Genomic DNA, 15,689 nt, shown 5'->3' with positions numbered 1-15,689 from the left:
GTCTACTCTCCATTGTACTGGATCACTGATGTCTACCTCAGGTTCATTCCCCCAGCTGCTCAGCAAATCCTTCAATGACAAATGCTAGGCAATGACCATCGCTAATAAGAGACAATCTGATCTGTCAACTGACACATCATTGAATCCCCCACAATCAACATTCTTGGGGTTACCATTGACCAGAAATTCAATTTGACTTGTCACATACACACAGTGGCTACAAAACCAGGTCAGAAGCTAGGAATACGCAGTGAGTAACTCACCTCCTGACACCTCAAAGCCTGTCCACCATCTACAAGGCACAAGTCAGGAGTGTGATGGAATACTCATCACTTGCCTGGATGGGGGCAGCTCCAACAACATTCAAGAGGCTCAACACCATCCAGGACAAAGCATCCCGCTGTACTGGTACAACATCCACAAACATACACTTCCTCCACCACCAATGCTCAGTAGCAGCAGTGTGTACCACCTACAAGATGCAGTGCAGAAATTCACCAAAGATCCTTCGACAGCACCTTCCAAACCCAGGACCACTCCATCTAGAAGGTCAAGGGCAGCAGATACATGGGAACATCATCCCTGCAAGTTCCCTTCCAAGCCACTCACCATCCCGACTTGGAAGTATACTGCCGTTACTTCACAGTTGTTGAGTTAAAATCCTGGCAGTTGTTCCCTAAGGGCATTGTGGGTCAATGTACAGTAGGTAGCCTGCAGTGGTTTAAGATGATAGCTCACCACCACCTTCTCAAGGGTAACTAGGAATAGGTAATAAATACTGGCCAGTCAGTGATGTCCATATCCCCAAAGTAAATAAAATAGCCTTTCCAGCAACTTCTGTTTTTGCTTCTGATTTACAGCATCTGCAGTTCTTTCAGTTTTTAAAAGGAAAATTTCCTTACACAATAACAGTCTATTAATTTCAGTCCTTAAAATCACTGCCTGGTTTTGTTTTTAAACAACAAAACTCAAGTTCACGTCTCCTCTGGGGGAGTCGTCATGCTCCTGAGAAATGTTTTGGGTTTGTTTATGTCAAAGGTGCTCTACAAGTAGAAATTATTGATAATTTGATGTGTGTGTGTGTGTGTGTGTGTGTGTGTGTTCAAAATTTTGAAGAAAAGCATTTGACAATGAATAAAGAGAAATCTGTTCCAGTTGCATAAGGACCAGTAACAGAATCAGATTTGACATGTAGAAAACAATTTTGGTTTTAAACACAGTGAATTGTTGTGATCTGGAATGCGTGGTCAAAAACGGTGGTGGAAACAGCCCCAACATAACATTCAAGAGGAAACTGGAGAAATACGTGATGGGGAAAGAGCAGGAGAATGGAACTGGAAGCCTCTTTAAAATTATGGCATGAGTATAATGGCTGAATGGCCTCTGTTCCGTGATGGTTCTTTGAGGTTGAGTCAGAGCAGGAACCAAGAGTAAGTGACTTCATGTGAGGAAAGAATTTTCCATCGCCGTATTGATTTCAGGCAGTGGGTAGTAATTTCATTATAAATGGATGGTTGTTGATTCACTGATACATTTTGTGAACTTGGACACAGCAATCACTTTCTCAAGGCAAATAGAATATATTTCATTGAAGTTTACAATAGAGACATTCTATGTAAAGTACAGTATTAAAAATATTCTAAGTTCTCTGAATGTATATATCCTCATTGAAAACATAAAAGTGATGTCAGGTCTGGTACAAAATGAAGCTCTGAATTTACTGCATGGTTTGTAGTAATTAATATACCACTCTGCTTTTAACAGTTGTCAAAGAGGTGTGCCATTTCCCCTCATGAGTCGTAGAACTGAACCAGAACGTGGGCTGTCCTGTTTTTCTTGCTTTTCATTTTCTCAAAGACCCTACAGCTGACACAACTTGTATTTACAAAGCACCTTTAGAGAAGTAAAGCATCTCAAGTCACTTCACAGGAGCGATATCAAACAAAAACTTAATACTAAGTCACATAAGGTGATATCATGATACAAGTCCTTTTTTGTCCCTTGTTTCCTCCACCAGAGGAAATAATTTCCCCTCTATCTACCATTTTGAATACTCAATTAGATTACGTTTGAAGCAGCAGAAAAGGGAGCCAAGATAATGCCATTACTAACCTCTGAAGTTTCAGCATCTATTGTATGTGCCACATCCAGGATCCTGTCTACTTCAACATAGTCTGGATTAAAGGGTTCCTCATCCGGCTAGGAGAAAACACAACAGATACGGTGGTTAGCACTGCTGCCTCACAGCGCCAAAGACCCGGGTTCAATTCCCGCTTCGGGCAACAGTCTGTGTGGAGTTTGCACATTCTCCTGTATCCGCGTGGGTTTCCTCTGGGTGCTCCGGTTTCCTCCCACAATCCAAAAATGTGCAGGTTAGGTGAATTGGCCATGCTAAATCACCCATAGTGTTAGGTGAAGGGGTAAATGTAGGGGAATGGGTGTGGGTGGGTTGCGCTTCGGTGGGTCGGTGTGGACTTGTTGGGCCGAAGGGCCTGTTTCCACACTAAGTAATCTAATCTAAACTAATATGTACAGAAGATTTTGTTGGAATATGAATTTAGTCCAGTCACTGTTAATGGGTCATCATCTCCACTACACTATCCAGGGAAACTGATTAGTCACTTTCCAACTTTTTACCTTTTTAACCAAATGCTAATTGAGCAGAAATATTGCTGTGCACTGTTCAATGTATTCAGTTTAGGTTCAGGATAAGCAACCAAAATACAGGTGAAAGTGAAGACTGCAGGATGCTGGAGATTAGAGTACAGTGTGTGGTGCTTGAAAAGCACAGCAGACCAGGCAGCGCCTGACCAGCTGTGATTTTCCAGCACCACACTCTCAAATCAAAATACAGGGCAACTTCGATTATCCAAATGTAGGATTATCTGAATAAGATCTCACGGTCCTGATGTTTTGGGTAAACTCTATTATCCAAACATTTGGTTATCTGAACATTCGATGATTTAAACATTTGATTATCCGAACAAAATATCCCCGCCCATGTCGTTTGGATAATCAGTGTAGCCCTGTAATACACAACTTGTTAAAAATTCAGGTCGTGTAGTTGTAGTTGTAGTTGTTTATTAATTTACCTTATAGAATAAAGATTCAACATTTCAGGATTTGGCATTAATTTGTCCTCACTTACAAATTCACCTGAAGTAGGTTCACATTGCTTCAACTGTTGCTTTTGAATAGTTGGATGAGCTATGAAGGCGAGCAATAATTTTGAACAAATATAAAGAGAAGGTTATTACAGAAAAGCCGCTCCCAATAGTATCTTCAATCTTCATTTCTTTCCAGTTCGCCATTTCTCACTCCTGAAGGCACTGAGCCTGGTCTGCTTTTGAAGGAGGGGAAAGCCCCACAACAACCACCCCTTCTTGGAAGGGCATAATGTAACTGCCCAGCCCTGGAGTGAGGGAGGGGTAACCGAGGCAGACTGCACTATGCTGATGTCTGACAACAAAACCTGCTCTCCTTTGAAATGGATGGATGATTAAAGCCATTGAAACAGTTTTTCTGTTTAGAAATGAGTGAGACTTGTGACGCTATGAAATTTCCTCACATGTTTATGAATTGTGATTAAGCTGATAGTTTGAAATAATTTCTTTGTAGTGCTCCACCAGTCTGCACGCTCACCATGTGGTTATCAGAAGGGACAATAAAAAGGATAGAGACAACAGTGAAAGATGTAGGAGGTGGAGAGGGAAAATTTAGGGGAGGAATTTGAAGATGGGTAATGTGTGTCGTACAGTGGAATTTGAGCAGAACATTCCAGAATGCAGGCGGGACTGCAGAACCAGCCAGGAATCTCAGCATCATCTATTACCACACATGCAATGTTCTGTGGGAGATTATTTTGTGCTTATGCTTTTGTTCCAATTAATTGACCCAGTAAGCTTGTAATCTTTAAAAAAAAAGTCACTTCCAACATGCACTGATGAATGGAGAACTAGTATATTTTCAAAGCAAATTTTTAAAATTTAATTGACCACAATTGAAGACTGTCAAATAATTTTTTAAAAGTCTTCACAATTAAAAGTGAAGATAGACAATAGGCAATAGGTGCAGGGGTAGGCCATTCAGCCCTTTGAGCCAGCACCACCATTCATTATGATCATGGCTGATCATCTGCAATCAGTATCCTGTTCCTGCCTTATCCCCATAACCCTTGATTCCACTATCTTTAAGAGCTCTACCCATCTCTTTCTTGAAAGCATCCAGAGACTTGGCCTCCACTGCCTTCTGCATAACACTGTAATCTTATGCTATAAATCCAATGTCTTATGGTTCTACTCCACAACCACCTGAAGGAGTCGCCGCGCTCCGAAAGTTAGTGCTTCCAAGTAAACCTGTTGGACTATTACCCGGTGTTGTGTAATTTTTAACATTGTCCAAGTATTACTGGCCCCATAAATGAAGAAAAAAATTAAATCTAGCAAAAAATTTTTGATGCCCCGAATCTGACAATGACCCTTCAAGTTCCCAGTTGCCCCAAAATGTGCATCAACTATTACACCTCAAGGTGATTCCAAGGTTCACAGCTCTGTTATTGAAAGTCATAATTCGGAGATGGGGTGTACAATGTTAAAAATCATGCTCTGAAAGCTAGTGTGCTTCCAATTAAACCTGTTGGACTATAACCTGGTGTTGTGTGATTTTTAACTATTATTGAAACATTGAGATAGGTGAAGAGAAGGTCCTGGCTTCTTTAGTTAATAAACACACCTTCCAACTCAAAGATTTCAAACAAACATCAGGGACTTCTCAGATCACTAACCTATGGGATGCACTTCTGACCATGAGTGTGTTTGGGAAGAAACATAATAAATTGGTCTGAACTGCCTTGATACAAACAGAAGCCAATAAGTATGAAAACCCAGACAATGAGGGAAGGCGGCCACAGGAAATGTGGAGCAATATTCAAAATCAATATGCCCCACACAGTCAGGTAGAGGAGATCCCATCCAGAATGAGATACAGCCAGAGTGGGTCAATCACTGGGGAATTTGGAGGCAGTGTGGGAAGACAGTGCAAAGAGGAACAAGGTGGTTTCTGCTTTTCTTGGCTCACAGTATGTTTTTTTTAAACAGAATAAATTGAAATCCAGGATAAGGGACCCAGTACAAGAGAGTGACATCACAGGTAAACTGTAAGTTCATGGTTTGGTTATAGCTGCTAATTTGGCTATTATAGCTTACTTCAGATTCAAGTTAATAGGGGAACTATTTGCAGGCTACAACCTACAACAGCAGCAGGAATTTTTAAAAAATCAAATTAAGAACTAGGTCATTAAAACAGAGATGTTGGGCAAGGCGATGTAAACACACGATCTGTGAGCTTGTGGACCCCATTGTCGTTCAGAGTGACCACCTCTGTAGCAAGAGGAACTCCGGCTCAGAGTTGGTCAGCTCGGAGTCTGAGCTTCAAACACAAACACATCAGGGAGGGCAAGTGTTACCTGGATGCTGCCTTTCAGGAGGCAGTCACTACCCTGAACCACCTCAAATTTGGTCAGTCATCAGGGAGAGCAAAGCGTGACAAAGCAGGTAGAGGGAGCTGGAGATAGTGCTGAGGAAGCCTCACCCCTTGAGCAGATCTAATAGGTTTCAGGTTCTTGCGCCCTGTGTGGATGAGTGGGGGCTTAGGGAGGATGAGCAAACTGACCATGGCACCATGGTACAGGGAGTCAGTCAAGAGAGGGGAGAAAAGGTAAATGTAGTTGTAATCAGGATAGTCCAGTCAGGGGAAGAGATTGTTCTGAAGCCCGTCCGGCCTGCATCTGAGATGCAGAGAAACTTAGAGCGGGACAGGAAAGATCCATTTGTCATGGTCCATGTAGATGCCAATGATATACCTAGAAAGAGGTTCTGCTGAGGGAACATGAGCAGTTAGGGATCAAATTGAAAAGCAGAACCAAAAAGGTAATCTCTGGATTACTACCTGGGCCACTGACAAATTGCCACAGGGCAAAAAGAATGGAAAACTGAATAGGTCCTTTATACCAGCAACAAACCAGAACTTCAAGGGAGTCAGGGGACAGAGATGATTAGATTAGATTAGATTACTTAGTGCGGATACAGGCCCTTCGGCCCAACAAGTCCACACCGACCTGCCGAAGCGCAACCCACCTATGCCCCTACATTGACTCCTTACCTAACACTACCAGCAATTTAGCATGGCCAATTCACCTGACCCGCACATCTTTGGACTGTGGGAGGAAACCGGAGCACCCGGAGGAAACCCATGCAGACACAGAGTGAACGTGCAAACTCCACACAGTCAGTCGCCTGAGGCGGGAATTGAACTCGGGTTTCTGATGCTGTGAGGCAGCAGTGCTAACCAATGTGTCACCATGCTGCCCAGATGAGTGTAGTGGCCTTCACTGAGGACAAGGTGCTGAACAGGTTGAAAGGTTTGAAGGCAGATAAATCACTCAGAATGGGTAGACTATACCCCAGAGTTCTGAAGGAGGTAACCAAGGAGATTGTGGAGGCATTGGTGCTGATTTTTCACAAATCACTGGATTCAGGGAAGATACTAGAGGTCTGGACAGTGGCTCATGTCATACCCTTATTTAAAAGGGAGGGAGGCAGAAGACAGGAAACTGTACAACGGTTGGCCTGGCCTTGGTTGTTGGTATGATATCAGAGTCCATTATTAAAGATGAGATTGTGGAGTACTTGGAAGTGCATAGCAATATAGGGCTGAGTCACCATGGCTTCGTCAAGGGGAAGTTATGCCTGACAAATCTGTTAGGATTATTTGAGGTGGTAACAGGCAATTTAGATGAAGTAGTGCCAGTGGATGTGTCTATTTGAATGTCCAGAAGGTCTTTAATAAGGTGTTTTACAGGATGCTGCTAAAAGCCTATGGTGTTAAGAGGCAAGGTACTGGCATGGATAGGGGATTGGCAGACTGGCAAAAAGCAGAGAATAGGTAAAAAGGGGTATTTTACAGGATGGCAGTTGGTGACTAGTGAAATTCTGCAGTGCTCAGTGTTGGAATCACAACCATTCACGTTATACATTACATGGATAGTGGGCACTGCTTAAATACCAATCTCTTCCAAGCTGGCAAGGATTTCCAAAATGGCGGCAGCAAAGGACATTCCAGCCAGAAATCATCCAGTTCTTCTCTTTTTTTTGCTTTTTTTCTCTATTTTTATTTCTTGACTTTTTCTTCAGCCAGCAGTCCCCGTGAGGGGGAGTGGAGAGAGACAGCTGGCCCCAAGTTGCGGGGAGGAGGGGAAGACATCAGGCCCCAAATTGGGGGTGACGGGCAGACAGAAATACAGCGACTACTGGGAACCCAGTCAGGCCACTTGGTAGCCCTAATAGGTCTTTCTTTTTAGCTTTATTTCTTAGTTTCCTAACTTATACTAAGTATATCTTAGAGTAGAGTAACCTTTATCTTTTTTTATTTTCTCTATTTTTGTAGCTAATATTTAGACCTACGTACTCTGTACCTAAGATGTCACTGTTTGCTGCTGACATTGTACATTTTTCACTGTACTTCTGTTCTTTTATAACTTGAGTCCACGTGACCCTTCATCAGTTCTGAAGAAGGGTCACCAGAGCTAAAACATTAATTCTGTTTCTCTCCACAGATGCTGCCAAACCTGCTGAGTTTTTCAGCCATATTGGTTTTTGTTTCAGATTTCAGCATCTGTGGTTTTTGCAGTTTTTGGTTTCGGAAAATTTTCAATTAGTAAGGGGATCAAGGGTCACAGGGAGAAAGCAGGAGAATGGGTGAAGAAACATTTCAGCTGTGATGGAAAGGCAGAGCAGACACAATGGACCGAATGGCCTAATTCTGCTCCTATGTCTTACGGTCTCATGGAAAACCCACGGCAAAAGCCATTCTCTTCAGTAATTTGACCGCAGTGTCAGCAGCCTTGTGATCACAAAGGTTTCTGCGAAAGTATGTGATCAATGTGATTATCCATCAGCTAAACTATCCTCTTTATCTATGAATGTGAATTATATTCAAATCACCAATCAAACATGGTTACAGGAGCAGATGAATGATGGTCCTCTGCTTGAAAAATACAGCTAACAGCCTTTACTAACAAATAAAGATCCATTCCAGAATGAAGGAAATTGTAATTTCTGCAAAATGATATAATTCTATAATCTGAACGCACTCTGAGCATATAGCCTTGTTAAAAAAAACAACTAATCTCTGCCACCCCTTTACCTCAACAAAAAGATTTTTCATCTGGGCCCGTTTGGTCCTGAAACGTTTGATTTTCTGGTGAATCCTTTTGTCTTTCTCCAGCTCCTCCACCGTGGCCCATTTGCAGTGCAGGTAAGAGCTGTAATGTAAAGGAAGATCGTAATTACTGTATGCTGACTAATGAAGCAACTTATCTTCATATAGTCAAACCCTGAGGATATTCTAATGTTTTCTAAAGCCAATGAAGAGTACACATTAGGATAAGTAGGAACTACATTGCTAATATCCCACAAACAGCAAAGCTTGGCAGATAATTGTTTTAATAATGTTGGTTTAGGGATAAGTACTGGTAAAACTCTCCTGCTTTTACTGGTCTCCTCAAAGCTGCAAATAGGAACACTGTTTAATATCACATCAAGAAGACTGCATCTCTAACGTCGTCAGTACTGCATTGGAGTACTGGAGAAAGTGAGGGCTTTGACCCATGGCCTTTTGATTCAGCCATACACCATGGAACAAAGAATAATACAGCACAGGAGTAGGCCTTTCGGCCCTCCAGTCCTGTGCTGATCCATATCCTCTATCTAACCCGGTCACTTATTTTTTAAGGATCTGTATCTCTCTGCTCCCTGCCCGTTCATGTATCTGTCTAGACACATCTTAAATGACACTATCGTGCCGGTCTCTACTACCTCCGCTGGCAACACATTCCAGCCACCTACCACCCTCTGCATAAGGGTGACACGGTGACTCAGTGGTTAGCTCTGCTGCCTCACAGCACCAGGGACCCAGGTTTGATTCCAGCCTCGTATGACTGTCTGTGTGGAGTTTGCACATTTCTCTCTGTGTCTGCGTGGATTTCCTCCAGATGCTCCAGTTTCCTCCGACAATCCAAAGACGTGCAGGTCAGGTGAATTGGCCATGGTAAATTGCTCATAGTGTTCAGGGATGTGGAGGTTAGGTGTATTAGTTAGGGGTGAATACAGGGTAGGGGAATGGTTCTGGGTGGGTTACTCTTCGGAGGGTCAGTGTGACTTGTTGGGCCAATTGCCCTGTTTCCATACTGTAGGGAATTTAATCTAATAAAGGACTTCCACGCAAATCGCCCTTAAACTTATACCCTCTCACCTTGGACTCATGACGCCAAATAATTGAGTTGCCCACTCTGGGAAAAAGATTCTCACTATCCACACTGCCTATACCTCTCATGACTTTGGAGACTCAATCAGGTCCCCCTCAACTTTCTAATGAAAATAAGCTTGATCTACTTAACCTCTCTTCATAGCTAGTGCCCTTCAAACCAAACAACATCCTGGTGAACCTCCTCTGCAGTGTCTCCAAAGTATCCACATCCTTTTGGTAATGTTGCAACCAGAACTGTACACAGCTGTTTTCACTGGAGAAAAAAAGGTTTGCTGTTTTCATTGGATAAAAAAAGGTTTAGGGGTGACTTGACAGAGGTGTACAAGATGATCAGGGGTTTAGATAGGGTTGACCATGAGAACCTTTTTCCACGTATGGAGTCAGCTATTACGAGGGGGCATAGCTTTAAATTAAGGGGTGGTAGGTATAGGACAGATGTTAGGGGTAGATTCTTTACTCAGTGAGTCGTGAGTTCATGAATGCCCTGCCAGTAGCAGTGGTAGACTCTCCCTCTTTATGGGCATTTAAACGGGCATTGAATAGGCATATGGAGGATAGTGGGCTAGTGTAGGTTAGGTGGGCTTGGATCGGTGCAACATCGAGGGCCGAAGGGCCTGTACTGTGCTGTATTTTTTTTCTCTATGTTCTATGTTCCAAATGCGGCTGAACCAAAGTCTCATACAACTTTAACGTGACCTGCCAATTCTTGTACTCAATACCCCGTCTGATGAAGGAAAGCATGCCGTATGCCTTCTTGACCACTCTACTGACCTGCATTGCCACCTTCAGGGTGGAATGGTCCTGAACACCCAGACTCTCTATACATCAATTTTCCCCAGGGCTTTTCCATTTACCATATAGTTCGCTCTTGAATTGGATCTTCCAAAATACATCACCTCGCATTTGTGTGGACTGAAATCTATCTGCCATTTCTCTTCCCAACTCACCAATCTATCAATATTCTATATCTATATCTGTATTCTCTGACAATCCCCTTCACTATCTGCTTCTCCACCATTCTTAGTGTCATCTGTAAACTTGCTAAGCAGACCACCTATACCGTCCTCCAGATCATTTATGTATCTCACAAACAGCAGTGGTCCCAGCACGGATCCCTATGGAACAGCACTGGTCACAGCTCTCCATTTTGAGAAACTCCCTTCCACTACGACTCTGTCTCCTGTTGCCCAGCCAGTCCTCTATTGATCTAGATAGTAAACGTGGACCCCACGCAACTTCATCTTCTCCATCAGCCTACCATGGGGAACCTTATCAAGCATCTTACTGAAGTCCATGTACATATGACATCTACAGCCCTTCGCTCATCAATCAACTTTGTCACTTCCTCAAAGAATTCTATGAAGTTGGTAAGACATGAACTTCCTTGCACAATACCATGTTGCGCATTACTGATAAGCCCATTTTCTTCCAAATGGGAATAGATCCTATGCCTCAGTATCTTCTCCATCAGCTTCCCTCCCACTGACAAAGAATGTGACGCTGGAAAAGCAGGAGAATTGACATCTTAGGCATAAACCTTTCATCAGGAATTCCTGCTGAAGGGCTTATGTGCAAAACATCGATTCTCCTGCTCCTCGGATGCTGCCTGACCAGCTGTGCTTTTCCAGTGCCACACTCTTCAACTCTGATCTCCAGCATCTGCAGCCCTCACTTTCTCCTAGTTGATTACATCCCTACCACTGACATCAGGCTCATCGGTCTATAATTATCTGGATTATCCCTGCTACCCTCCTTAAACAAGTGGACAACGTTAGCAATTCTCCAGTCCTCTGGGACCTCACCTGTGTTCAAGGATGCTGCAAAGATATCTGTTAAAGCCTCAGCTATTTCCTCTCTCTCGTCCCTCAGTAACCTGGTATAGATCCTATCAGGCCTGGGGCCTTGCTCACCATAATGCCTTTTACAATACCCAACACTCCCTCCCTCCTGCCTGCCTTCATTTAATCCATGTCCCTTTCTAAATGAGACCCCTTTCTAAATTTTGGTCTCTGGATGATTATCCATTACAAATACTAGGTTGATGGTTTACCAGCTGATTCATTTCACAGGGAAATAAACCCTTTGATCCAACTAGTCCATGATGACCAAGATCCAAAACTAAACTAGTCCCACTTGCCTGCATTTGGCCCATATCCCTCCAAATCCTTCATAGCCATTCACATGTCTTTTAGATGTTGTAGCTGGACCTGGATCCATCACTCTGTCTGGCAGTTTATTCCACACACTAACTGCTCTCTTGCGTTTAAAAAATGTTGCGCCTCTTGTCCTTTTTAAATATTTGTTCCCTCACCTTAAAAACATGCCCCCTAGTTTTGAATTCCCTCACCTGAGGGAAATGAAACCACCTGATGAACGAGCTGCGCTCCGAAAGCTCATGCTTCCAATTAAACCTGTTGGACTATAACCTGGTGTTGTGTGATTTTTAACACTGTCCACCCAAGTAATCCAACACCGGCACCTGCAAATCTTGGCTGTTCACTTTATCAATGCCCCTCTTGATTTTATAAACCTATAAGGTTACCCCTCAACTTCCTACACTCCAGTGAAAAAAATCTCAGCATATTTTTATAACTCAAACCCTCCATTCCTGGCAACATCCTAGTAAATCTTTTCTTAACCCTCTTCAACTTAATAATACCCTCCCTCTAGATTTATCACTAGGTCAAGGCTAACAGTGAATACAACTCCCTTGTGTTCTCATACAGAAGGTCTGAGGGAGTTGTAACAGCGTGTCACAACATGGATATTGACTCTGTTTCTACAGCATAAACACTTATCAATGGTGCAATGCAATCAACTAACTCACTCCCAAAAATTGTACAAATGTAACTGCCTTCCAGGGAAAAATCTCATTTCAGCATTTATACCTTAAAACTATTAATCAAGAACACAAAGTGATTTTTAAAAAATCCGTTAGCAACTTATGCAGATCTTAGTGAATCAATGAAATGCGTTTCTGTCCTTTAGTAGTCCTTAGTTGTCTGAGTGGAAAAACCTATGCAAATCACTCGGCCTTGGTGATATTACAAAGCAAAAGACATCATTTGAAAAGACCCTGTGAAATGAATCAGCTGGTTAGCCAGTCTACCTAGTATTTGTAATGGATAATCATCCAGAGACCAAAATTTAGAGAGGGATTTAATTAAGAACATGGGTTTAATGAAGACAGTCAGAGTGAAGAACAAGAAAAAATAACAAGAACAGTACAGTACAGGAATAGGCCATTTGGCCCTCTAGATCTATGCCGCCACATTCTGCCCTTCCATGCTAAAACTGTCTTCAATTACAGGATCCGCATCCCTCCATTCCTTCCCTATTCATATATTCATCCAGGTGCTTCTTTAATGCTGCTATTGTATCTGCTTCCACCACCTCTAATGGCAACACATTCCAGGCACTCACCTCCTTTGTGAGAAAAACTTGCCTCACACACATCTTTTGAACGAAGGCAAGCATGCCAAAGTTTTTTTTTAAAAACTACCTTATCTACCTGCTATAAAATGAAAATCACATTCGACTGATGTGAAGTTTTTTGGTGGGATGCACAAATACACCATGCATTCATTAAGGAAATGCAGTGGACTTCACCGTGAATTGGAATGGTGCGTATGGGTTTTCAAAAAGATAAACAGACATTTTCTGGAATACAAGGTCATCACTCATGAGACCACTACTTGTGAGCATGTGCATGTGTATGCACGTGCACCCTTCAAATGTATGTGAACCAGTTCAGAAAACTGTGAAGAAATGGCCTCTACCTGCACTATAGGTATTCTATGATTCTAAATCAAAAATAGGATAGAATACTCCCTATTGTCTCCAGCACTTCAGTTTTGCTTTATCCTGAAGGAAGCAGTCCGCTTTATTGGCACTGCATACACTGTCTTGAATATCCACATCTTTCACCACCAATATACAATGGCAACAGCATATACCGTCCGTACAATGCACCACAGTAACTCACAAGGGCTTTCTGACAGCTCCTTCCAAACCCCTGACCTCTACCATCAAGCCAACAGATACATGGAACACCTCCACCTGCAAGTTCTTCTCCAGGTCTCTCAGCATCCTGACTTAAAGCTCTATCGCTGTTCCGTCACTGTCACTGGATTAAAATCCTGGCTCTCCCTTTCTAACAGCACTGGGTATTCTTCCACCCAAGAACTGGGCAGCAGTTTACCACTGCCTTCTCCAGTGCAGTTAGGGATGAGTACTAAATACCAACTTTAACACTGATAACCATACTCTCAAACAAGTACAAAACTACTTATATGTAGAATCACTGGAAGCAGGCTATTCAGCCCACCGAGTCCATAATGACCCTCCAAAGAGCATCCCACTCAGACCCACCTCCCCTATCCCTGTAACCCTACATTTCCCACAATTAATCCACCTAGTCGACACATCCCTGAGCATTATGAGCAATTTGGCACTGCCAATCCACCTAATGCGCTCACGTTTGCTGGTCATACATGGCTCGGTAGGAATACGAGCTGTGAGGAGGACATAAAGGCTATAAAGAAGGTAAGTAAGTGGGCAAGGTAGTGCATGCAATATAAGCTCGAGAAACATGAGGTTATTCAGGGGTATGTTGGGCTCCAAGTGATCGATTGTGTTAGGGGACTCTTTAGACAGAGGCACAGACAGATGTTTCTGCAGCAATACCGAAAAATTAGAATGGTGTATTGCCTCTCTGGTGCCAAGATCAAGGATTCCCCAGAGAGGGTGCAGAATGTTCTCAAAGGGGACAGGGACCAACAGAAGGTCATTCTACACATTGATACCAAAGATATATGAAGGGAAAAGGATGAGATTCTGAGGGGAGAATATAAAGAATAAGGCAGGAATTTAAAAAGGAGGTCCTCGATGGTAGTAATATCTGGATTACTCCCGGTGCTATGAGCTCGTGAGGGTAGAAATAGGAGGATAGAGCAGATAAATACATGGCTGAGGAGTTGGTGTATGGGAGAAGGATTCACATTTTTGGACCATTGGAATTTATTCTGGAATAGAAGCGACCTGCAGAAGGAGGATTGATTGCACCTGGCAGGGAGATTTGCTAGAGCTGCTCAGGAGGATTTAAATTAGTTGTGGGGGTGGAGGGCTGCTGACCCCAGGGAGATACTAAGGAAAGAGATCAATCTGACACTGGTAGAATTGAGACTACAAGTGAGTTAAACAGTCAAGAACAAAGCAGAGAACAAGGTAAGTCTCATAAATTAAATTGTACTTATTCAAAGTTTGGGAGAAGATTTGTAACTCGGGTGCTTGTTGTTGTGGTTCTGTTCGCCGAGCTGGGAATTTGTGTTGCAAACGTTTCGTCCCCTGTCTAAGTGACATCCTCAGTGCTTGGGAGCCTCCTGTGAAGCGCTTTGTGATGTTTCCTCCGGCATTTGTAGTGGTTTGTCTCTGCCGCTTCTGGTTGTCAGTTGCTGTCCACTGCAGTGGCCGGTATATTGGGTCCAGGTCGATGTGTTTGTTGATAGAATCTGTGGATGAGTGCCATGCCTCTAGGAATTCCCTGGCTGTTCTCTGTTTGGCTTGTCCTATAACAGTCGTGTTGTCCCAGTCGAATTCATGGTGCTTGTCATCTGCGTGTGTGGCTACTAAGGATAGCTGGTCGTGTCGTTTCGTGGCTAGTTGGTGTTCATGGATGCGGATCGTTAGCTGTCTTCCTGTTTGTCCTATGTAATGTTTTGTGCAGTCCTTGCATGGGATTTTGTACACTACGTTGGTTTTGCTCATACTGGGTATCGGGTCCTTCATCCTGGTGAGTTGTTGTCTGAGAGTGGCTGTTGGTTTGTGTGCTGTTATGAGTCCCAGTGGCCGCAGTAGTCTGGCTGTCAGTTCGGAAATGTTCCTGATGTATGGGAGTGTGGCCAGTCCTTTGGGTTGCGGCATGTCCTCATTCCGTTGTCTTTCTCTTAGGCACCTGTTGATGAAATTGCGCGGGTATGCGTTTTTGGCGAATACATTGCATAGGTGTACTTCTTCCTCTTTTTGCATTTCTGATGTACTGCAGTGTGTTGTGGCCCTTTCGAATAGTGTCTTGATGCAACTTCTTTTGTGTGTGTTGGGGTGGTTGTTTTCATAGTTAGGACTTGATCTGTGTGTGGGGCTTTCCTGTATACCTTTGTGGCGAATTTTCCGTTAGGCATTCTCTGTACCATCACGTGTAGGAATGGCAGGGCAGGTGACTGAAGTGTCCGGGGGGCGGGGGGGGGGGGGGGGGAGGCACTTTGGGGCCAGCAACCATATTTCTATTAGTTTTTAAATAGAAATGGAAAAGGATAGACCTAACAGTTAAAGTTTAAATTGGAGGAAGGCTAACTTTGATGGTATTA

General features: G+C 43.2%; 1 protein-coding gene across 6 annotated transcripts in view; it reads right to left on the bottom strand.

The window, feature by feature from the left end:
- Positions 1 to 15,689, bottom strand: part of chd6 (chromodomain helicase DNA binding protein 6) — a 268,663-nt gene that overhangs the window by 106,560 nt on the left and 146,414 nt on the right. For all 6 annotated transcript variants that reach the window (XM_060836582.1, XM_060836583.1, XM_060836584.1 and 3 more), the window contains 2 exons: positions 8,203 to 8,320; positions 2,113 to 2,199 (listed from right to left, as the gene is read on the bottom strand). In XM_060836582.1, coding sequence (XP_060692565.1) covers positions 2,113 to 2,199; positions 8,203 to 8,320 — 205 coding nt within the window. The remainder of the gene's footprint in view (positions 1 to 2,112; positions 2,200 to 8,202; positions 8,321 to 15,689) is intronic.

Source organism: Hemiscyllium ocellatum, chromosome 15 (assembly GCF_020745735.1).
Source record: "Hemiscyllium ocellatum isolate sHemOce1 chromosome 15, sHemOce1.pat.X.cur, whole genome shotgun sequence".
NCBI classification, from domain to species: Eukaryota; Metazoa; Chordata; class Chondrichthyes; order Orectolobiformes; family Hemiscylliidae; genus Hemiscyllium; species Hemiscyllium ocellatum.
This window is presented reverse-complemented; position numbering and strand designations above follow the sequence as displayed.